Genomic DNA, 25696 nt, shown 5'->3' with positions numbered 1-25696 from the left:
TGAAGCTTATCCTCCATTTTCTGGGCCACCAGGGTGATAAATCCTGCCTCATGTATGATATGATTGGTTGCCTGAAAAGGAGCAGTGGGATAGCAATAAATTAATGGCAAACATATGTTAATTTGACATGTTTTTATAATACCTTGCAAAAAGAAAACCCTGCAGAAAATATTTCCTTCCAAGCTTAATTGAAAGTGCAGTTTTATTGTATTGAAATATTATTTTTGAGTCAAAAAATTGAGAATTATATAAAAAATCCAGAAACAGATGAATGTAAATACATAAAATACACTAAAATTTGACATAAAATATGTAGTATGACTTCACATGACCATGAAGTTCTCACCTACTTGCCTACCTGCATCAGCTGTCTTTAACTGGAGCTGCTGCCTTGCTCAGCTGCACTCTGGTATTATTTTGTGGAGCTGCTGGGATTAAAAAGCAGCTCCCTTAATGACTGCAGTGTTTTTCTAGAGAGACCAAGACTCTCAGAGGTTTCCTGGGCTCCGAGTTGAAAGATAATTGGCTGATAGAAACGCGGCTGTTTCCTAATTCGGTTGGCCTTTGGCTCGCTGTGTGCCGGACCGGCTTTTTGTAAATGAACTGCTGTTGCCTCATTAGAGTGCGCTGTGTTTTATCACCCAGTAAACTGTTGAGACAAACAACAGAGTGGGCTGTTATTTTTCATCTGCTAAAACTAAGTGCCTTGCTCCTCTAGGGTTTAATTATACTGTGTTGAACTGAATTAGAATTAATGAAACACTTTGTAATACTTTTGGACAGAAGCTGCTGCTGCACATCCAATTGTCCTACTTTTAGCGCTGCAGATTTATCATGTGTGTGCTGTAGGCTGCTGAGTGCAAGTTTTATGTCCTTTCAAGTCGGATTCATACTTTACAATGTGGGTATGAAAAATGGCTTCCTAGGACAGCAAAAATGTACCAAAACCGGAGAACGAGCAAAATGGGTTTTTTTTAAATATTAATTTATTTTATTGTCTATTTATTATTTTATTTAATTTTTTTCAGGGACAATATGGATGCCGATTATTGATAATCAAAGAAAGGCTGATAACCAATATTTAAATTTATTGTTAAATGTATTTTTTTCTTTTTTCCTCAATTAATTAACATTCATATTAATATTTATTTTTTGAGCCGATACACATTAAATGTGATGATTTCACAGCATGTGATAGCAGAGAACCTGTCATTCATAACTAGGCTTCTTCATTAATAATGGTGATTATAGCTGAATAGGTAAAATAGAAATAGGAGTGATTAAATCAGGACGTTTTCCTGTGTTTATGTGGGATCAGCTGAGATCAATCAGTTGGCCTCAACAGTTACATCTGCTGTTCTTCCGTTATCTTCATCTTTCACGATTCTATCACTTTTATTTTCCACTGAGGTCCAGATGTGAAAGCATTGAATTCAATTTCGAAATTATTTATTTTCAGTTTTTTAAAATTATTTTTCGATTTGTATTCATTTATTTTGTTATGTATTTATTTATTATTTTATTTGCATTCTTTCACGGCCAATTTGGATGCCGATTATTGGTAATCAAGACATACTGATAACCTATATTGTATTTTATTTTATATTTAAATCTATTTAGTGATCAATTACTTAATATTTTTTATTATTTTAAATTTTTTTTTTTCGAGCCGATCTACATTGCATGTAATGTTTTAACAGCATGTGATAGCAGAGAATCCGTCATTCATAAGTAGACTTCTTCTTCAATAAGGGTGACTATACCTGTAAAATAGGAATCGGAGTGATTAAATCAGGATGCTCTCCTCTGTTTATGTGGGATCAGCTGAGAGTTCTCAGTTTGTCTCTTGCAGTTATGTCTGCTGTTCTTCTCTGTTTTCTTAACCTTTCATTGTTCTATCACTTTTACTGTCCACTAAGGTCCAGATGTTAAAGCATTTAATTCAATTTCAATTCCAAAAACTTTATTTGTCCCCTGACACGTAGATGAATTATCCACAGAAAGGTAGCAACAACTGTATAATAGCAGTAGCAGCTATGTCGTAGTTAAAATAGGATAAATAAAATAAATTTAATGATTAAAACAAGAATGTTCTGAGATAAGAATGAAGTGAAATATCGTATTGACTATATGCATGTTTATATGCATTGTTTAGACCACATCAGTATGGTTAATTATTGTTTTCCAGACTCTGTTTCAGGTTAGTATGTGGCTGCTTTCTACAATTAGCCGCTAGCCGTTAGCATAGCCTTAGCCACTGTGAGAGGAGCTAACTTCTTGGTGTGTTTATCTTGTTCACCTATTGCAGTCTCTGCTTGAGAGACGTTTCTGAGACCACAGAATGACAAAAGACAGAGAGAAGAGACTGCATCGGACCTGAAGTAGCACATTTATATTATCAATAATCTGTCAATAATGATGCCGATACCGATAATCGGGAAACAAATATCGGCCACAATAATCAGCTAATCCCTAACAAAAACAATCATCAAATGTGCGGTTTAGTGTGACACATTTTAGAATTTTGATCACTGTTTTTGTTCAAATCGTCATTGTTTTTCTTTCTTTCTGTCTTTTATCTGTTTCAGAGGGCTTCATGTGTAAGACTCCAGCCATCGCCGACATCGTGATCCTGGTGGACGGCTCCTGGAGTATCGGCCGCATCAACTTCAGGCTGGTGAGGACCTTCCTGGAAAACCTGGTCCGGGCCTTCAGCGTGGAGTTCGACAAGACCAGAATTGGTGAGAAGGATGTTTGATGCCTTCAAATCTCAACTGAACTCAAATTTGTTGTCCAGGCTCCGTTTTTTAACCTGTGAAATGTCATTTTAAATGTTTGTCTGCAGGCTTGGCTCAGTACAGTGGAGACCCCCGCATTGAGTGGCATCTGAACACTCACACCACCAAGGAGTCCGTGATCGACGCCGTGAAAAACCTGCCGTATAAAGGAGGAAACACGCTGACGGGTACGAGCCAAACCCCAGCCTCCCTCTGCTTATTACAGTCATCACAGTTAACAGATAACACTCAGAGGTGGAAGCTGAACCTCAGCCAGGCTTCTACCTCATTACCTTATTAAATCCACCTCAGTGCAGTTCGTTTCAGTTTAATGTCTTCACCCTTCTGAACCCCAAGCAATTTATGGGTATTTTAACTTACTGTGGGCTCATTTTTCTCTGCAGTATAAAGACTCAAAAATGTTTTCTGCATAAATGTTTTCTACATATATATATATATATATCTATATCTATCTATCTATCTATCTATCTATATATATATATATATATATATATATATATATATATATATATATATATATATATATATATATATATATATATATATAAAAAAAAAAAAAACTTGAATGTAGCACATATAATTTAATTAAATTCTATCCATAATTTCTAACTTTATGGAATAAGGATCTGTTGTTCCACCAATGGCACATCTACAATACCTTGGATGACCAACAAGGTCGAGAATTTCTCACCAGTGGAACAGAAATTGAAAATTGAAATTGAAATTAAATGCGTAACTTTCGTCTGTATATTTGAAAAAATGACCATGTTCATGCTGCATTATGGTAGTAGTAGCAGTAGAGTATAAATGTGTTGTCTTGTGAAATCTACGTCTGTCTATACTAGCAAACTATTATTTCTTTTATGTGAAGTGAAAGATTAACCCTTTTTGAGTTGGATTTTTTTTTAAGTCACAGTGAGGCGGCAGGTCTCAGAGCCTCAGTAATCTCTTATTTCTCAGGGAAACCCAATATATGAGGTTTGGGTTTAGCTTACAAGTGGGATTTAATTAGATTTGATTGGATTGCAAGAACAATAGACATCAAGATTGAGGCTGTATCCAACCAAAGGAAATCTTGGTGACTGAAATAATTTTTTTCAACCCATCGATTGCTGAAAGAAGAACATAGCAAACGTGTAGCTGTGGAGATACAGAGTGGTAGGACTGTTTACATTGCTTTTAGATCACAAAGTTGGATAATAAATGTGAAATTAGACCTCAGTCATGCTCTTTGGAAATGATATTTTAAAGTTTATACCAGCCAGAATCCTTATATTGGATATTATATGGATATTGCTTTGCTAACTATCCATAAGGAAATGGTCCAATGTGGTTTTATATAGATAGAACTAAAAGAAAACAACTGGTTACCAGCTGGAGCTGCATTCAACGGGACTTGCTGGACATCAGCAGTCGGTTAATGGTGAAAAATATCACAAAATATTCCCAAGAGAAACAAAACAATGAGTCATCATCATCCAACCTATGATTTCCTCCTTCAGAGTGTTTTGCTCAGAAAGCTGAAGCTGAAGGATCCCTCAGGGTTTAAAACGGTCTGCTGGGAGTTGAACAAAATATCCATAATGTCATTAATAGACCCAACAGAACTCAGCTGCTCATTATGTTGACAATCTCATTAGACAAAAGCCTTGTCGAGCTAATAATGACACTTTACACCCGTCATGTTCGAGTCTTTGATTATGACACTCAAGGTGGCTCAGAGGCATTTTTCTGTCCTCAGAGAGAGAATCAAACTGTCAGCCAGGATTTAACTTCAGATCACAATAATTCTTTAGTATCTGTCCTGTACAGTAAGTTACTCTAATTCCCCGTCATTTTGAACTGTGGATACCAGCGAATGAGCTCTAGAGTACATTAAAAACAAGGAAGAAGCCAAAAAAGTTATTTTCCAGGCTGCTAGTGTTTGATCTAACATGTAAAAAATTCTGTTATGTAAGATTATGTTTTAACTCTGATATCTAAACTGTATCTTCAGGGTCTGATTTAACCCTAAAGAAGTTTCATTTCAAAATCTCATTTAACTTTATTTCAAAATCTGGTTTTAGCAGTGAGCTGCAACAACTTGGGACCTACTGAAGGCAAAACTATTAGTAATAACAAGCTTTATTTATAAAGCTCTTCTTCTTCTTCAAAAAAAAAACAAGGTTTACAGAGTGGTTTTCAGGGTAAAAACAGGAATCCTGAAACAATAAGGACAAGAGCACTACCAATAAAACAATACATAGATTAAACAATAAGCATGAGCGAACAATAAAATGTTAAACACAGAAGACAAAGACTAAACTATAAAAGTATATTTGGAGTGTCTGAACTCCACTCAGTTCTTTTTGCTTCTGTCACACATTTTCATTCACTGTGGGTTAATTTTTCACTTCAATATAAAGTTTTGCACCAAGTATGATGCACTAATTCTAATGCACTAATTTGTGCACCAATTGCACAAATTCAAGTTGAATTTCTTAGATTATTTATTTTACCAAAATTCCAACAAGCTGAAATCAGCATGTCCAACATTTATAACATTTTACCAAGTGGCCACACATGTTACCCGTAGTGGAAAAAATAGTTACTCACGCTACACATAATAGAAACTTAACTACTTATATTTTTTAATTTGGTTCTATCATTGTCTCCTCTTTGTTTTGTTTAAACACTGCCTGCACAGAATTTTGATCCCATGACTGTTGGTCACAGCACAGTCAGTCATATATCCTCAGTTGCAACAAGAAATGCAGATTTTTTTTGCTTTTACTCAGTCTGTTTATTACAAATGAATAATTTTTGGTGAATTTTTAAATGGCACATGAAGAATAAAGTGATTTTAAGAATTTTAAGTTTAGATTTTCTAACAGAGTGATATGTCACAACTGATTGATAGATGGGGAAGTTCTGAAAAGCCAAAGATACTTTCTGTTTTTACAGTCTTTGACTAATAAATGGTATATTTTAACCTGCTTTTTAAATTGTTGCCGTCATTTTGGAAGTTCAGTTGGTCACTTGAAAGCACTGGAAAAAAGCTGATCTATCTGGTTTGATTTGATTTATGTGTGTCCAGGTTTGGCTCTGACCTTCATCTTGGAGAACAGCTTCAAACCGGAGTCTGGATCAAGACCCGGGGTTCCCAAAATCGGAATCCTCATCACCGACGGGAAGTCCCAGGATGACGTGATCCCTCCTGCACAGAGCCTGAAGGATGCTGGGATTGAACTATTTGCCATTGGTACGAGCCACCAACACTGAATCTGATTATCCAGTAGAAAGACACAAAAAGGAGATAATAATCAGTGAATTAAAATAAACAAAAAATAAACAGAAAAATCCATGTCTTCTTTCATGCAGAAACAGCTCAACCTGCTGTGTTTAACTGATTTATTCAGACCTTCTTTGTCTTTACATATCGATAGTCAAAAAATGAAGAATCTTGATAGAATTAGCATATTTCTACTGACAACTTTGTTGAGACTGAACATCTATTACAATAAAACTATAGTTTGCTTCTCTTCTCTTTCCTCGTAATCACAGGGTAATTTCCAACCTTTCAGAACAACCTCTCCTCTGTTGTGTTGCAGCTGGGTTTATTAATCAGTTGACAGAAAATAGAAAGCAAACAATTTAGATAATAATCATTTCACTCCCTCATCAGGAAGGAAAATCAAATAGCTTCTCAGACCTGCTGCTGTGTTTCCTCATCATAAACTGAACACATTTAGAGCTTTAGACAGTTATAAAATTACAGTTATGGCGCTTGGAAGATTTGAAAGAAGATATTTTGCCCTTAATGAGAGCCTGACTAATAATGCTAAATAGGATTTACAACCTTAAAACCCATGAAGGTGCATAAAGATTCCTTGTCATGAAGTCTCTTCAGGTTGATTTTTATTGAAGCCTGAAATGAAAACAAATGTACAACGGAGAGAAGGAAATCAGTCTTAACTGTGTCATGCTTTGGATAAAAGTCAGCAATCATGCAAACACTTACTTTAGAGTTAATTGGCTGAAGCATATAGGCACAGCTATGTTTCTTCAACACATTTTATCTAGGCAACCTTCAGTGGAGCTTTAATTTATAGTATTCAGCACTTCTTAAATAAGTACATTTCAAAACAACTCAAAATGTGTCCAAAAATGTGTCAAAAGTTGCAACAAATCACTTGAAACTAGACAAAATGACTCAAATATTCTCAAAAATGAGAGAAACAAATGGCAAAAATGGCAAAAACTTGTCCAAAATGACTCAAAACTTCTTCAAATTACATCAAAAAATTGTCCAGAATCTCAGAGAATTACTCAAAAATGACTCAAACCTGTCATTTTTCTCTGTAATATAAAGTCCTACACCTCTACGGAAACAGAACAACAATGACTACAAGTAGAGAGATCTTAAAAAACAGCACACTTATTATATCATGTGTGTGTATTTCTATAAATATATATACACATACATTTACAAAAACTACAACAACTGCCACAGTTTTTTTTTACAACCAGGTACTACCAATACCAGAAAAAAATGGTGTCTCATAGTATGGATATTATACTACTTGTATTTTTAATTTATTCCATCTTTTCTTTGCTCTGTGCAAACCCAGCCTGCAGTTCAGCCCAGTTTAGATAAAAATTTCCTGAATTTTTGCCACCTGACTATTCTTCACAGCAGAGTCAATAATGGTTTTTTAGTTGCGTTGAGGAGCCCAGAATTTTTTTTTCTTTTCTTTTTTTTTTTTTAACAAAATCCTGTTAGAATAAATGGTTATTTTTTTGTGTATTTTTAAATGAGACACATAGAATAACATAATTCATGAAATATTGTGATTTTAAGCTCAGATTTGGTTAAATTTATTGACTGAACAACACATTAGAGATGAGTAGTTCAAGGACTGTCGGAAAGTATAAAATCCAACAATTCTTTCTGTGTTTACAGTTTCTGGCATCCTATGAATATAATTTTAGCTATTTAAAAAAAAAACCACACATCTTTCAAACCTGCCAGCTGGTTTTGGGGTTTAGAGGGTTAAAATATTTGATTTGTTGATCTGTTTGTTGCATGTCAGAAACCCATTTCCCACACCTTCATGTTCATCTTCTGTCCCTGTCAGTCTGATAACTTGACTCCCTTCTCTTCTGTTTCTGTCCGTCCAGGTGTGAAAAACGCTGACGAGAATGAGCTGAAGGCCATCGCCTCTCCTCCGGAGGAAACTCACGTCTACAACGTGGCAGACTTCAGCGTGATGAGCGACATCGTGGAAGGACTCACCAAGACAGTGTGCGACCGCGTGGATCAGCTCGACAAGCAGATCAAAGGTCTGAACAGCAGCTCGAGCCAACAAGCTGAGACTGCAGAGACGCTACAGGAGATCCCTGAGCAATAAAAACTCAGTCCCCACCTAATATGAAGCAGCAATTCTATCTAAGTAATGACTCTGCACAGACACCGATGTTGCATAATGACTTTAGAGTTCGCCATTGGGATGATTTCAGGTGCTGGAGGCTGGTGTAAGCTGTGTGTTGGTATTTTTAAAAGCAAAATAAAAACCTACCTTTTTATCAAAACCTCAGGCTTTTGATAAATTTAATAGATTTTATTTTTTTATTACTCTTCTTAGATTTAATTGTTTTTATTGATTTCTCTATTTATTCACCTATTTACATATTTCAGTTTAGTGTATTTAACATACAGTTTATTACATTTTTTGGTTTGTTTTTGAACTTTTTTCTTCTATTTCTATTTCTGTCTCTATTTTAAAAATAGATCATTTTTTAAAAACAATGTATAGTATTTGTTTATTCACGTATTTATATATTTTAGTCTATTTAACATACGGTTTATTATTTAATTTTTATCATCTTTTAGTTTGTTTTTCAAATTTTTTACTTCTATTCTCTATCCTCGTCTATCTCTATTTCAATAATAGATATTTTATTTTTTAAATTTCATTAATTTACCTAGGTTATTTTATCTATTTTTGAATTTCGTTTTATCTTATCTGGTGTTTCCTCATAGGATGGCATTTCCTCAGTTCCTCAATCCCTGAGTCATTTATTGATTATTTGACTGTGGGGGCAGGAGGTGTTTATATTGTTTTGTTATTTGTATGAAAAGTGCTGTAAAATCAAATCTTGATTGGTATAGTGTTTATTTGTATCCAACGTGTGTCGTGTCGTCCTCGTCCTCTGCAGGTGACGGAGAACCTGCCCCACCACCGGCATCCGTGGCTCCACCTCGTGACCTCGTAACATCGGCGATCACGGCTCGCAGTTTCCGGGTGTCGTGGACTCACGCTCCGGGTCAGGTGGAGAAATACCGGGTGGTGTACTATCCCGCTAGTGGAGGACAGCCTGAGGAAAAGGTATCAGGATTATTTATTTGTTCTAACTTTGAATGCATGATTGAAAGTCACATTGGTGTCGTTTTTCCTCACATGATCTCTGCAGTCTGTCTCATTTCTTTGCACTGGTCTTCATACAGCATACAACAGAAGTGAGTCCAATCCGGTGTAGTGTTGTTCACCTTACAATATCTGCATTATTTTTCAGTAGTATAAGAGTTTAGATTTACTATATGCCCTGCAGGAGGAACTTAATGCCCAAAAACTCAGTACGCTTTTTATTACTGAGATTAGAATCTTTTATTATTGTCAATTCTTCATATGTCAGCCTTTATTTTTGATGACATACTCAGTCCCCTGCATGAAAGATACTAAATTCTTCAGAGGATGTTTTTTTTTTCATAGTTTTTTTGTTTAAGGGGCTGTCTTGCTCTGCCTTTCTCTTTAGAATATCAGAAAGATGTTCTGTTGGATTACAGACAGGTGACCCAGTTGCTCAGGTCATAGTTTCGCTTTTTTTCTTTTTTAGAAACTCTTGTGTGATTTTGTGGTTTGGTTTATTATCATGCTGGAATATTCCTCTTCTGCAGACTGGGAGTACTCTTGGCAGTGAGTATTTTGGTATATCAACAGATGTTCATGTTGCCCTCATGCAAGCCCAAATCCTAGCATTCCCACCTCTGTTCTTCACTGTCAGGACTATGCCTTCACTGTGGTAGTGGTCAGGTTCGCGCTAAACATGCTGAATCCATCTGAACCATACCATTTTTTTTGGACTCCTCTGATCCTAGAGTGTGCTTTCAACATTCATCAGGCTTCTCTTCATGTTCTTTAGCAAAGTTTACTCTTGAAATTTTATACCAAAAAGAAACCAGGTTTTTTTTTTCTTGCAGCCCGTTCATAAAGGTGGAACTGTCCTTCACACTGTCTGAGCTGTCAAAGGAACTCTGATTTTCATTATTAAACCCCTGTACCAAGTCGACAGCAATTGTCATGTATTTTTCAGAGCTAGGATGTAAAAGTTTCACGATGACTGTCGCTTCACGTTAGGAGACCGAACACTGCAGCCCTGATTAGTGGTACTTGGGGCTCCTTCTGTACCTCTGGATTACTGCTACAACTGTGTTTCCACTGATTTTTAGTTGATCACTGATCTTCCTTTATATTCTTCCATTTTTGAAGTGTTACTATCAGATTTTTAAAGCCCTCTGTCAGTTCTTTTCCAAATGGAGCCATGATGCAGACATGCAGATAGACACCTCTTATAGATCGGAAACTGAGAAAGCGCTGGTACTCACAGGCCATTTTTAAGATTACGTGTTCGTAGAGTTAGGCTGATTGAAAATCACAGGTGTACTTGGTTTAAGACAAGTAAGTTTCTCCTTTTGGGCCTGCATTTTCAATGTAATCTTTCTAAAGTATTTGTTTTTGATTTTTCATGTTCTATTATTCAGCTCAGAAAAAGTACAACGATTGCGATGTGATGCAATTTTGAATCATTTGACATTTAAGTGATATTGCTGAGGGTTTCATTTGCATTACCTGTTACTAGTACTTGTAAAGATTGTGTTATAGCTTCTCTGCTTTGATGAACAATACTGCTGGTGCTGTGGACCCCCAGTTTATGCAGGCTTTTTTTGGAGTCGCCTAAGAAAATGCAAATTCCATTTTACTGATTATCAGGTGGCTCATCTGATTCTCTGTTTTTTTATCAGTAACCAAGGGGGCTTTCCTATTGTCGCTGTAATTGGTGGAACCTTGCTCCTGATTTCCCTGAACGGGGCAAACAGAATGCTGACTTTCTGATGTAATGGCAGCATTTTAATTAAGGCTGCTCCGCTAATCCTTTTAGGGTCACTTCCATACGTTCGTTTCTCACAGTGATCTGCATGATAAATAGCAACAATTCTGCAGAATTTGCACTTATGGAATCATAAAACCAAGCACCTCCTTATGCTGTGGTGAACTATCATCTTGCTTAATTTAACAGCCATTAGTTGTGGCAGAAACATGAGATATAAAAAAAAACGTGGAGACACCTAAAGCATAAGCACACAATGAGAAAACAAATGAGGCTATAAACTTGTAATTTGCATTTGCTGCAGTGTTGATTTTTCCTTTAAGTGGGTGTCTTCAGCTGTGTCCTCATTCAGCAGTGGACATCTCCATTATTGTTTTTCTGCATCCTGTAGGTGTTTTCCCCAGCGACACAAGTGCAAAACATGTCAGACATTTGAAAACCGTTGTGGTAAATACATTTTTGAAAGTTTCCCTACCTGTATAATCACACAGACGTGCAGTGCTGTAATTTTTCTAAGTTTATATTTATGTTTATGCCGTTCCCTCTTATTTTTATCCAGTTCCTCTTTGATGTTTATTACAACTTGCTGCTGGAACGGCTGCAGCTTCCCCACAAGGAAAAACTGAGGTTTCATCAAAGCTAATCTGATCTAGTTACATTCAATTTAAATTTCTTTGGTGAGGAGCTGAATGCCTACAGCAACGTGGAGCATTTTCAACCTTGTGATATGTGGTCCCCTAATAAACAGTAGCTTTTTTGGGATATTCTAATACTTTTGACCTACAAAGTGATCCTGTCTGTTACAGAGAGCACAAAATCGAAGCTAATTAACATGATTTTTGAATAGTATCTGCATCAACCAGATGAAATCACTTATGGACATTGCAATAAATAGTTGGTGTTTAGAAACAGAGCTGGTATTGAAAAACCTTTATGTTCGACTGTAAAGCAGTCTGTAACATCCAGGCTAAGGTGCAGTGGTTTCTGTCTTTAAGGTGGTCCAGGGGACGGAGAACAGCGTGCAGCTCAACTACCTGAATTCTCTGACAGAGTACCAGGTGGCTGTTTTCGCCATTTATCGAAGCTCCGCCAGTGAGGGTCTGAGAGGCAGCGCCACCACATGTAAGTCTAAATATTTGCAATATCCTAAATGCACAAAAAGTTTGTTAAATGAAATGCCAGTAGAGCTGTGATTAGCTTTTAGTTATCTAAAAATGTGTTGACATCAATACTTCTAACAGACACGTGTATTTTTTTACTTCTGTCCTTTATACCAAATGCTTTTCATCAGTATCACAACCTAATTAATGCATCTTGATGTCAACCACTGCAGTCCATACTAGCTTAGTTTGGTGTCCCGATAAAGGTATTTTTTTTCTGCCCACTATCCAATCTGAGTCATTTCTGATTTAGTATCTGCCCATACAAGATACAATTGTCCAAGATAATGCACCTTGCAACTATTGTAGATGAGCTGCAGTACCTGGTTGTGCTACCAGGAGAAGCCTCAGGCTGGTTAATAGTGTGGAGCTTTAGCTCGTAAATGGGAGCCATGACAAAGTCTTCCGTGAGGCTTAATGACCTCCGGCCAACGGCTCATGTATGATATCAAGTCAGGGATCAATTAGAACAGTTGTTTTTATATACCAGTAGTGTGAATAATAGTCACTTTCGCAGCAAAGATGTGAGTAGAGGAGTCAAAGAATAGACACAATGAGGAAGCAGTCGAGGCAGCAGGCATTTGAGAAATTGAGACAACTTTGCTTAGGAGCTGTTGTTTTAAAGCAACGTGATTTAAATGTGACACAGCTGTATCAAATGTGCATTGTTTGTTACAGCCTGCTGCAGTATTTTGTCTTTGTCAGATGAACAGAACAGTTGATGAAGGCCTACCATATACACTACCATTCATAAGCTTGGGGTCACTTAGAAATGTCCTTATTTTGGAAAGAAAAGCATTTTTTTTCAATGAAGATGACATTAAATTAATCAGAAATACAGTCTAGACATTGTTAATGTGGTAAATGACTATTTTAGCTGGAAATGGCTGATTTTTGATGAAATATCTCCATAGAGGTACAGAGGAACATTTCCAGCAACCATCACTCCTGTGTTCTAATGCTACATTGTGTTAGCTAATGGTGTTGAGGGTAATTGCTGATTAGAGAACTCTTGTGCAAGTATGTTGGCACATGAATAAAAGTGTGAGTTTTCATGGAAAACATTAAACTGTCTGGGTGACCCCAGACTTTTGAACGGTAGTGTATATTTACTTGTAGTTTCATTCACAATGTGGCATATTGTGACAAAAATGTACAGATGTCAGCCATTTTTTTCCACATGTACTGTAAAGTGTAAAAGAACAGTTACACAAGCAAAGAGTACCACATATTAGGAGTGAGTGATATGTTTAATATACACCCATAACTACAGATTTGTCACTTCCAGCTGCGTGTTACGCCTCTTTTGTGCGTCATTGTTGCTGAAAGCAATTTGAGCATGCATTAAGGTCTCTCCTTAAGAATAGTGAACAGAGATGAGCCTGTATAGTCGTGGCTCTCCTTGTTTTAGTAGCCAGTTCATCCGTTTACCTGCCTGAGTTCTCCCCATGTGCACCTCTGCTTTCTGCAGTTGCTTCAGCTTGTTCCCAAAGCTTTTGTTGGTGTTTGGATTTCAGCTAACCCTCGCCTGCTCCCTGTATTTTTTGATTAACTCTTTAGATTTAAGTCAATTTTTCTACCTTTATATATACACACGTGGACAAAATTGTTGGTACCCCTCGGTTAATGAAAGAAAAACCCACAATGGTCACAGAAATAATTTGAATCTGACAAAAGTAATAATAAATAAAAATTCTATGAAAATTGCCCAATGAAAATCAGACATTGCTTTTGAACTGTGGTACAACAGAATTATTTTAAAAAATAAACTCATGAAACATATATTTACATTTAAACCTACCTCTAATTTTCAGCAAAAAGAAGTACAAGACATAACTCATTTATGGATTAGCTCTTTTTTTAAGGTTATATAATTTCCCAGAGGTTTAATACATTTTTTTGTACTTGAAAATTCCTCTCTGTTGTACAAATACTAAAAGACAAAGTATTGTAAAACAGACCAAAAAAGAATTTATTTTAGTCATTATATGTATTTTTTAAAATTAATCCGCCGATTAATCAATTGTCAGAATTTTTTTCTGTCCAATATTGGAATAGGTCTCAAAACATCCATATCGGTAGGGCCCTACTAAACAGCACGTTGGCCATCTCAGTGGGAAATTTGAATACAAAAAAGCTCCAAGACGGAACAGTCGACTGACATACAGTAATATGCACACTCTGCAGGAAGGAGTTTTCTTATCACTGAAGCACTTCCAGCTTAAAGTGCCACATTAATGCGAAGCATGTGTTAGTTGGGGATTCTAACATGAACCTTTAAAGTGTTAAGTGTATTCTCATCTTTCTTGAGTCTGTTTGCGCTTGCAAAATGAAACGCGATTTAGATAAAAATTGAATGATATTTAATTGTGATTAATCAAAATTAATCCACAGCAACCCTGTCATTAATCTTATTAAACATTTTTATCGTTTGACAGCAATAATTTATATGTATAAAATTTTACCAGATTCAAGAAAAATTTTGTACTTCATGACTCGAATACAAAGACATTATTGACTCAGCTTCAACCAACAATCATGATAAAAATTAGGGGACTTTTCAGCTGAACTGCAGGCAGTGTTTACACAAAGAATATGGAAACAAATTAAAAAGGTAATTAGTAAGATTTCTTTAGTATGTAGATTCACAGTTTTTTTCTTGTATTCATGACATATTTTTGCACTTGAGAAATTCTTTTTCTTTTTTTGTGATGTTTGGCATCATAACTGAGCTGTACTGCACAAAAGATGTTTCTGATTTCCAGCCGTTGTTCTGTTTCCGTAGAGGCACAGGACTTTATATTACTGTGAACAATGAGTCAATAGTGAATCTAAACGTGACAGGAGCAGAATCTGCTTGGCGTTCAGAGGGTTGAACATTTTTTCATATAAATGGTTCCTTAATGAAGGAACAGGAAGACCTGAAAGAAGGAGCTTGTCTGTAGTCTTTACACTGAATTCAAGAGAAGATACTCAGGCCAGCTCATTACCGTTGAGCTACAGCATCTGTAATGGAAACACTGATCAACCTGCAGATATGTGTTGTACTGCAGCAGAACACTCTGAATTTGGGCCATAGGAGCTACGCAGGTGTTCCATTATGCATTTGAGCGCTCCTCACCTCTGACAGGACGCCTGTGGTGAGTCCTAATTCTGCTCGTGTTGCCCGGGGCCTCGTCCTGACGTCTGAACCGGAGCCCAGCAGGATTTTCAGGCCTCTTACAGCCTGACGAATGACAGGGAATTCCTCCCTGTCGGTCCAGGATGAATGCTAAGCCACGAGTCGACCTTGTAGCAATGTTAATGATGTTTGGCTGCTGCTATGAACTGCTGCTGCTGTTTTCTCTGGACTATCTGGATGAGGCTGCAAATGAAACTTGATGCTGCAAACTGATTGATTTTTGGGGCATGTGTCTTATGGGAAACAGAGAATGTAAACAGGAGAAGAAAAATCTATGAAAGTAATAAGTGAGGGGTTGGTTAATGTTGATTTTAACAATATTTTGAAGCAATATTTAACCCTCTGAACCCCAACTGTTTATTTTGTTCCTGTCAGATTTTTCAGATTTTTTGCAATATAAAGCCCTGCACCTTTATGGAAGCAACACGTCCTTTGATGAGAAGCAGAGATAACTCTGAAATTTTACAGAACAACTCAAATTTACTCAGAATTACTCGCAACTTTACAAAGTGACTTACATATTCTTCAAAATAGCAGAACAAAATCCCCAAAAATGACAAAAAAATGTCCAAAAACAGGCAGAATTTCCAAAGTGACCAAATGTGTCCAAATTGTCCCAGAATTAATCTAGAATTATTCAAAAATTGTAATTTTTCACTGCAATATAACGTTTTGCACCTCTAGGGACACAACACAACCATGAAGAAGTAGGCAGAACTCAGAATTTTTACAAAACAACTCAAAGCCTGTCCAAAGTGTGTCAAAAATAACCAAAAATTACACCAAACTTAACAAAATTACTTACAAATTCACAAAAAAAAAAAATAAATTCAGTTTCTCCAAAAATACTGGAAAAATTGTCCAAAATATTCAAGAATTAATCCAAAATTATTAAAAACGTGTCATTTTCACTGCAATATAAAGTCTTTTACCTATTTGGAATCAGAACAGCCATGACTGGAAATTAAAAGTTCTCCATAATAACTGCTCCTATGCAGTTTGACAGTCAGTTACTAGACTTTTATTTTTAATGACATGTATGAGAAGACATGTAAAATTTGAATAAAAATGGTGAACTATGGTTTAAAATTTAAGTTTAGTTAATTTTCCTGAAGGAACCCATCGTAACACATAATTACTTCAATTTCTATAGGAAAGCTTGACATCCATCACTTTTTTCCATTTTTGCGGATTTTGGTTCATAAAACATCTTATTTGATGGATTTTTTCTTTTTTAAGATAAAGATTTTAGGTTTCAAAAGGTTTAACGCCTTAAAGCTGGACAGATTTGCAGCTTCATTTAAGTCAGAATCTATAAAGTTTAAATGAAGGATGACTTTATCCAAAGCTATGAGAGTAGCAGCGATAAACAGTAGATTTACTCTTGTACTGTAGTTATAAGTACAATGTTGATATATTTTACTGGAGTATTTCCATTTTCTACCACCTTACACGTCTTCACAACAAATTAGAAGGAAATACAACACTTTTTTTTTAGCTCCATTACATTTTTTGATAACTACTTAGTTTTGATATTTTGCTTAATAATACAAAATATATCAACAAATAATTTGTGATAATTTATTTTAAACCTCATTGATTCTTGAAGAGCAATTCAGAAGCAGCAGAATATCAGTAGCAGCTTCAACATCATATACATCAATAATTATAATCATTCCTAAATATGCCATTCTGCGTAATGAGCACTTTCAATTTTGGTACTTAAAATATATTTTGATTGTATTGCATGTGTACTTTTACTTAAGTAACTGCAAGTAAATGCAGGACTTTGACCTGTAACAGAATATTTCTGCACTGTAGTATTGGTTCTTATATTTAATATCTGAGTCCAGCTCTGCAGAGGAGGTGAAAGACGGGATGAAATATATTAGATTTAATAAAACTGGACCTTCCCCTAACATTTAGATTTTATTTGAATTTACCGAAGTTGTTGTTCAAAACTTTAAAATGGGCCACATGACAACTTCAGATCCTTTTAGTTTATTTAGCGCATCGGTGCTTTCTTGAGTCGTGTTTTAATCATACTGATTACATGAAATAAGTCTCCCGTTGAGTTTACAGTGTGTGAGCTCCCTAACAGACTTCCTGTGTGTCCTGCAGTGGCCCTGCCGATGGTCAACGACCTGGAGCTGTTTGATGTCACGCACAGCACCATGAGGGTCCGCTGGAAGATCGCCGCCGGGGCTTCTGGGTACATGATCCTGTACGCCCCGCTGACGGAGGGAGACCCTGCAGACGAAAAGGAGGTGAGCAGGGTTTGTGTTTGTGGAGAGGATGAAGTGAGCTGACGGTTTTGCAAGATTTTAACTGATAAAGAAAATACAGAAAACAATTGTGTGGTTTGGAGCAGGACGGCTGTTTGCTGAACTTCTCTCAATTGCATCAGATTTATTTACACCAGACGGTCCGAATCAACAATGGAAAGCCAGTTTACTGATTTTCTGTTCTGTACAAGAATACTTCTGAACTCCAAACAGTTTCTGGGCATTTTTCTCTCCTGTCACAACTTTACTCACTGTGGACTGATTTTTCCCTGTAATATGAAGTCTTGCATCTCACTGGAACTCACAGATGATGTCTGTACACTATGACACAGTTATAATGCCATAAATAATAGACAAAGAAAAAATAAAAGTGGAATTTTTTTTTTTTTTGATTATTCAATTTACAGAAATTGAAAAAAATCCTGAAATCAACATGTATGACACCTCCTTTCAGTCTGACCGAAGTCAAACACAGAAATTAGCCTCCTGGAACAGACATTTTACTAAATGGATTAGGTGTCTTCATCTGGGGATGTTGCTCTGCATGTGCTGGTTTGGTAGGATGTGCTGAAACACGGCGTCTCTCTGGAAACTGGTAATGGGTCTGTGTTCTGCACTGTTCTGCTACAAACTGAGGAGGAAAACTGCTGCTGCAAATAGTGGAACTTGTTGATTTCGGACTGAGAAAACCTCCATTGGATGAGAGGAATCCTAGCTGTGGAACTGATGAATCTGCAGCTCTGATGAGCATCCTGGTGACAATGCTTCACTATGCCAACATCAGCTGGAGGAAAGATGCTCAGCTCAGTAAAAGAGGACACAAAATCTCAGTTTCAGGTGGCTAATTTCTGTATTTAATGCAGTCAGACTGAAAACATTTGAAATGATTCATGCTCAACAGTGCTCTCTTTGGGAAGCTGCAGAGACCTCAACGCTGATTGATTCTGTTTCCCTGAATCTCTACAATGGAGGTACAAAGTTTTCATGACACTTGGAGCCTCATTAAAGGAAAAAACGCCAAATAAACTGGGATTCCCCATTAACATGCTGGTTTCTGCTCTTTGCTTTGGGTGAATAAGGGTCAAAAAATCTCAACAATAGCCTCAAAAACAATTGTGAAAGTGATTAGCAGCAACTTCTCTTTTCACCTTCGGAGGAAAATCAAGCAAGATTGAGTTTTGAGACGTTTGCAGAACAGAAGCTTTTTTTCATCTCACTTTTCTGCAATTTTTCTCAGTAGTTTTCTCTTAGTTTGGATTCTTTGGCCTGTTGTAAGCCGACCGTGGCAACTGTCAGAGTGGACACAGGATGCTAATTCAGAGTAAGGCATTCAGAGTAATAAAGCTGACCTTCTTAGACGCCTTTGTAATTGTAATTGAGTGGCTTCAAAGTACGAGTCCACTTTCATGTTGCGTTTCTGTTATTTTTCCTACATATTCTGCATATCGAAACACCTTCATCATCCATTTTATGGTTCAGTGAGGGAGATGCAACAGAGATGAGAGCAGACGTTAAGCAGGAGAAGAAATGCAGTCGGCGGCCAAAGTTAATTACTTTTATTTGGCAATCACGTAATGATAAAGAAAATGTCACTTTAAAAGCTTCTCAGTGCAGCGGAAGAAACAGCATGATGGATTCTGAGCAAACTTTCAGCTTTTTTGTCTCCAGAAATTTGGAGTTACATTGCTTTACTTTGAAAAACTAACCAATTAGCAGCGAACATAAAGAAAAACTACCACCAAGACATTTCATTAAACTGAAATTGATTCAGAAGAGAGACGATAACATACTGAGATACGAATCAGCAGGTAAGAAAACATAAAAACTGCCAGACAAAGATTAAAACATGTAGCTCCTTGGCAGATAGATTCAGTGGTTAAAGAAGATGGGGAGGATTGGAGATATGAAGGGCACAGCCAGCCGTCCATATCCTTCCCTCTCCCATTAGAACTCATTACGCCTGCCGTCACATTCCCCTCCAGGCAGAGAGGAATAAAAACAATTTAGAAAGGATTTCAGAATCGCAACGGAAGCTTTCCAATGGGGAGGATAAGCCTGGCTCTGAGGAAACACTGCCGGAGCCCGGGCTTGGCTTGGTCGGCTCGTGGCTTCCACTCGCAGGCCACAGAGGGACTCCAACGGGCCAAAGCCTGAGTCCAAATCAGCCCAGTTTTCACCCAAACTGGTGCAGAAGTCTTGACAGATGCAAAAACAGATTGAACCCAAGAGAGAGAGAGCACATGAATTAAAAGAAATGAACAGCCAGAGGGAGACTCAGAAAATGGATTATTTCCCTGCAACAAAGAGCAAAGTGACAAGCGTAATGTGTGAGGCAGAAACTTTTTCAACACTTCAGTCCAACTCATAATTTTAGAAACATTAACTGTGCTGAACTCTGTTCAGAAAGTTTTCTCTCAGAGGTCAGGAATGAAGGTTTTAGTTTCATCTATCTCCTGATATTTTTCAAAAATTACACCACATATCAGAGCAAGACGCAGTAAAAACAGAAAGAACCGTAGGATTATCAGAATTCCAATGGTCATTGGACTTATCATGACTATTGGGTGTGTCTAGACGATAAATCAAATCTAAGCCTGAAATCCTTAAACCTTCATCAAAATCTCTGTAAAAATCATGCCATGCTCAAAAAAAAAAAAAAAAAAAAGGTGAAAACAGAAAAACTGATCTCCTCAGTGCAACAAGGAAGCAATCGCTGACTCAGTCGTGACCAAATTCAGGGACTTTTTTGCTGCAGTGTTTTGCAGAACAGAGAAGAGACAGGTATGGAAACAAATTAAAGTTTTAAGATGTAAAATACAGCATGTTGAGCCAACATGTTTCCCAGTATACCTGGGAGAACTAAGCATTTTTTTAAATGTAAAAACATCCAAGAAAGTCAACTTAAAAAAAAATATTTAAGACATTTCAACTGCTGTGTCATACTGCACAAAAAAAAAGAAATACCTGATGAATTTTCAGCTTTTCTGTAGTTCTTGAACTTTTGGTTTGGTAACCAAATCTAAAATTTACACCACAACAGACAACAAAAATATATAGAAATTCAACTTTTGTTTTTCTTGTTTGTTTTTTTCATAATTTGTGGCATAATAACTGTGTCATTCTGCACAGAAGACAGATATTTCTAAGTTATCTCTACTTCTAGTCATGGTTGTTCTGTTTCCATAGAGGTACAGAACATTGCAATGAAAAATCACCCCACAGTGAGTAAATATGCGACAGAAACTGAGGGTATAATGCAAAAACTTACCTATTAGCTCACTTGATTGATTTATCAGCTTCTCATAGTCAGTTGTGTTGCTCATCCATCCACAATTGCCAAAATTAAGATTTGATCTGCAAATGACGTGGTGAGATCATAAACTAAACAAACAGGGAATTCATTCATGCCAACATTGGTCTCAATCTGTGATCCCCATTCTAGGGGTGAAACTTAGAGGAGTGAAACCTTTCAAGATTGATTGTCAGGGTTTGCAGTGATGCTCAAAAGAACAGTCCAACTTTTGTTTATTTACGTTGAAAAATGACAAAAATACTAAAATCCTGAATCATAACTTGGAGAGTCTTAATACTCTTCCTGAAATACACCAACTGCAGGAGTTTCCTGATGACTCTGTGGTATTAGAGATGTGAATCTACATACAGGGAATCGTTGAGCAACTTTGTGAAGAAGGGCAACAGGAATCACCTGCTCCTAAATGTATGGTTTTAGGTGAATTGCCACTAAACCTGTTGACATTATGGGGTAGAAGGTTAAAGCTGATAAGAACTTCAAGCACTTGAGTGCTGGAGGTCTTACAGAGAGCGACAGTGTCGGAGAAGCATCATTTGCACCATCTCCTTTACTGCTGTAATGCTGCCAATTTCCCTGCTGTGGGATTAATAAAGACTTATTTCATCTGTATCCTAAGACAACCAAAGGGCTGTGCATGTTAGAAAGCAACAAAGGCAATAACAAAAATGTATGCAAAAAGCAGACAGAAACAGTATAAAAACTTCCATCCTTTCATTTTCTTCCACTTATCTGGAGTTTGGTGTCAGTGGCAGCAGATGAAGCAGATCAGTCCAGATGTTCCTCTTGTCATCAATGTTTTCCAGTTCCTTCTATGGGATCCTGAGGCCTAGGCCAAGGCCAGATGAGATATGTAATCCCTACAGAGAATTCTGAGTCTCTTTCTGGGTCTTCTCCCAATTGGAGTTGCCTGGAAAGTCTCCAAAAGACGGTTCCAAGGAGGCCTCCTGACCCCAAACCACCTCAGATGACTCCTTTCCATGCAAAGATGAGATAACTGCTTGGAGCTCCTCAGACTACCTTTAATGTCTAGCCACCCTACAGAGAAAACCCATAATTTTGGCCGCTTGTATCTGCCATATAATTCCTTCAATCATTTCCCAGAGCTCATGACTAGAAGTGAGAGTTTGAGCGTAGATTGGCTGGTAAATCGAGAGCTTTGTTCTATAGTTTGGCACCAATCTGTTGGTCCATGTCACACTTTATTTCCTGTCACTTGCAAACAAGATCTCGAGATACTTAAACTTTTTCAATTGGGGCAGCAACTCATCCACAACCCAAGAGGAACCAATCCACGGGTTTAGAACCATGATCTCAGACTTGGAGGTGCTAAATCTCATCCCAGCTGCTTAACACTCAGCTGCAAACCATCACTGAAGGCCATCGATTGATGAAACCAACATCATCACATCATCTGCATAAAAAGACACGTGAGTCTGAGGTCTAATACCAGACAAAACCAAAGAAAACCTTACAAAATTTATATTTCAAACAAAATAAATAAAAAAGAACTGTAATGACAAGAGCTCTAGGGTCACCCAAAAGTCACTGAAAGGATGGACATCTTAAGGGCTTTTTTTAAGTGTCAATGGAGGAGACACATTTGATTGAAAGAGGAAGGTTTTTGCACTGTAAAGGCGAAACTACTGTTGAGGATCTAAGGTGCCTCAAGGTAAAGCAGTTTAAAATAAAACCCCCAAGTCAATTCTGTGTTTACCTGGTAGCCTGTGTAAGGATGTTTGTGCAGTACAATACTTTTATTGCCCTGGTAGGCCAAATTTAAATGTAAATACTTTTAAGTCTAATAGAACTTTTCATTTCATTTAAGTGCAATCAATAGTACAATATCTCTGGAGCTTGACTGATTTAATCTGCAGGATATTTTGTTGTGTCAGTGTTCCGACCTCTGTCTATATTTTTCCTCTTCAGTTTTGGAGTGTGGCTCCTGCTTCGGCAGCAGGCTTCAAAATATAAGCATTTTATTTATGGGATGAGCAGATGGACAAACATTTGTTACCCTCACTCTGCCAGATTTTTATTTTATTCTTGAATTTTTTTTCACATCTATCTATGGCAGACTGTGAAAGATGGTAAAGTTCAAGGTGTGTGTCCAAAGTGTGTAAGCAGCTGTAGTATAGCTGAATAAATGATATGCTAAAAATACCAACTAAACGAGAATCTGAGAAACAGACCGAGCAGAGCAAGGAACCAGAACTGCCAAATAAGAATTTGTCTTTTGCACTTGACAAAATAATTCTGTTTCCTCACTTTAAGCTCCACCGGAAGCCTCCTAACTCCATGAGGTGTATTCAAGTAACTGGAAGATCCTACGTGATTGCAGAGTTGGAGTAATAACCAGGCCATGAGAGAAAAGAATATGCTTAAAACCATAATTTACCATCATGTAAAGCTCCTGCTCTGTAACGTTTGCTGGCAAAAGTGGCTGTTGGGTCCACAGCTGGTAATTACAGGATTCTGCTGCATTAAACTCTGCTGGATTTTAAGTTAGAGCGGTGAACTATGTTGAAACACAGTCAATCAATTTCAGTTCAGTTGATCCAATTTATCAGTTAGTCTATTAATCTAAAAGATGAAATTCCCTCTCAGAACACCAAATGTTAATTTTGTTTGATGTAAGAAATTCTCAGTCGATGGGGAGATGTTCTTTTTTCTGTTGTTTTCTTTGCACTTATCTGTGGATCAATGTTCAAAGTGTCATAACTTGAGAAATACTGTAGCTTGAGTTCTGAAACTCTGCAGGATTCTTCATATGTACATTTAGTCTTCAATAGCATAACCCTGCCTTGATAGAATAAAATAAACAATCTATATGATGGGACAAATTTGATCAGAATACCTCAATGTTTCTGTTTACTATGATGTTCCACCAACCAAAAAAAAAAAAAAAATTTACCCTGTGATTGACACCAATAGGAGCTTTAAAAAAGTAGAGTATCAAATCAGAGGCATATTTTAGGAGAAAGAAAATTATTGAAATTACGTTTTTTTGCATTTATGGTCAATATTAGGACAGTTGGTAAGCAAGTATGATGGTGAAACCACTCCAATGGTGTCCCAGCTGGAAGTGTTGTATAATATTGTTACAGGGCTAAAAGAAAAATCAGGGTTTTCCAACTCATAGTGCTTTAAATAATTGTAAGAAAAGTTATAACACCCATGACCAAAGCTTGTTTTACTTAATAACATGTATATGAGGTGCTCAGCTGTGAACTTAAAAAAAAAAAAAAAATGATGAATTTAGGTGGAATGACCTGACAGTTTTATGGAATTCTGAAACAAATGATCATGGTTCTCTAAATATACCTGAAGTTCCACCATCTCCACCACCTGTTAGCTGATTGTTGCAGCTCAGAGCATGAGTCGCATAGTTTTGAGGAGCCGGATCGATCCCACCTGCCAGAGCAACAAGCCACATTCAGAAATCATGTTATGCAACCGCGGCTTGATTCTCTGCTTGTCAGGACAGGAGTGCGGTTGATACAGTGAGAGCGTAGATATGCAGAGAGATGGATGATAAGGTAGATTAACAGACAGATGGGTGAGATACATGGAAAAGATAAGACGAGAGGTATAAAAACAACTGCATCTTCTTTCTGCTAAAGGCGAATACCTTCATGCTGTGTGTGTGTTTGTGCAGGTGAAGGTGTCGGACTCAGTGAATGAGGTGGAGCTGGAGGGTTTGACTCCAGCCACCGAGTACACGGTGACGGTTTACGCCATGTATGGAGAAGAGGCCAGCGACCCCATGACCAGCCAGCAGACCACATGTGAGTCTCACCCAGCCACATAAACAGCAAGTCCACCTGAAAAAAAACTCACAAAACAGCAAGTCTGCCTAAAACCAACCCTCAAATGTGCCTAATCCATCCCCTCTTTCACCCAGAGTCCTCAGCAGCAGGCTAAAAGCTGAGTCAGTGTGCATAAAGTGTGTTAAGTTCTCGCCTTCAGTCCAAGTGTCCATTTCAGGATATCATTTTGGATCTTAACCCTCTGAACTCCCAATAGTTTCTGCATCTGTTACATTTTTACTGACTGTGTGCAATATAAATTCTTGCACCTCTGTGGAAACAGCACAACCATGACTAAAAGTAGAGATAACTCAGAGATGTCTTCTGTGCAGTTTGACACAATTAAATACTATAAGTCATAAAAACAAAAAGAACAAGTGGAATTTCTTTGATTATTCATTCAACCAAAAAATTTGAAAAGCCTGGAATCAGCCTGTACACAGTTCAGCTGAAAAGTCTTAGAATTTTTATGATGGTTATTGATGCCTCATTTATGGCTTCAGTGATACACCAAATAGCATAGAATAATTCTTATTGTTGTTTTTTTTGCGTGATATGTTTAATGTAAATGTTTTAGTTTTAAATCAGACCAATAGAATATAGTGATATTTAATGAAATATCGCAAATTTAAGCTTGTATTTGGTTATTTTCCCCCACAAAACTGAAAATCACACATGATTACTTCCAGGACCGTCTGAAAGTAGAAAAACCAATGATTTTTTTTCAGTTAAGAAAAAAAAATGTATTTACCTATTTTAAAGGTAATATGTCTTTTAAACCTACCGGTGGGTTTTGGGGTTCAGAGGCTTAAACTAATCTACATGGACATACTTTAATTTTTGACTATTAAATATAACCTTATTCTATCTCAACATTCCTTCATTTTATCATAGAAGAAAAGGCAGAAATATGCAATGATACTGTGGACAGATAAAAAATCTACAGCTGGAAGTGTGAGGAACCTGAGGTATTTGGTGCAAAAATCATTTTTACTGAAGAGTTAC

General features: G+C 37.0%; 1 protein-coding gene across 1 annotated transcript in view; it reads left to right on the top strand.

Moving 5' to 3' along the window:
* The window catches only part of LOC111571909 (collagen alpha-1(XIV) chain), a 245817-nt gene that overhangs the window by 76358 nt on the left and 143763 nt on the right, over positions 1-25696 (top strand). Inside the window, exons 6-13 of the mRNA XM_055017695.1 lie at positions 2589-2741; positions 2846-2965; positions 5875-6039; positions 7959-8120; positions 8997-9166; positions 11942-12068; positions 17409-17554; positions 24541-24670. Coding sequence (XP_054873670.1) covers positions 2589-2741; positions 2846-2965; positions 5875-6039; positions 7959-8120; positions 8997-9166; positions 11942-12068; positions 17409-17554; positions 24541-24670 — 1173 coding nt within the window. The remainder of the gene's footprint in view (positions 1-2588; positions 2742-2845; positions 2966-5874; positions 6040-7958; positions 8121-8996; positions 9167-11941; positions 12069-17408; positions 17555-24540; positions 24671-25696) is intronic.

The sequence above is a fragment of the Amphiprion ocellaris genome, chromosome 15 (assembly GCF_022539595.1).
Source record: "Amphiprion ocellaris isolate individual 3 ecotype Okinawa chromosome 15, ASM2253959v1, whole genome shotgun sequence".
Classification (NCBI taxonomy): domain Eukaryota; kingdom Metazoa; phylum Chordata; class Actinopteri; family Pomacentridae; genus Amphiprion; species Amphiprion ocellaris.
Note: the sequence above shows the minus strand (reverse complement) of the source record. Positions and strands in the feature narration are given on the sequence as shown.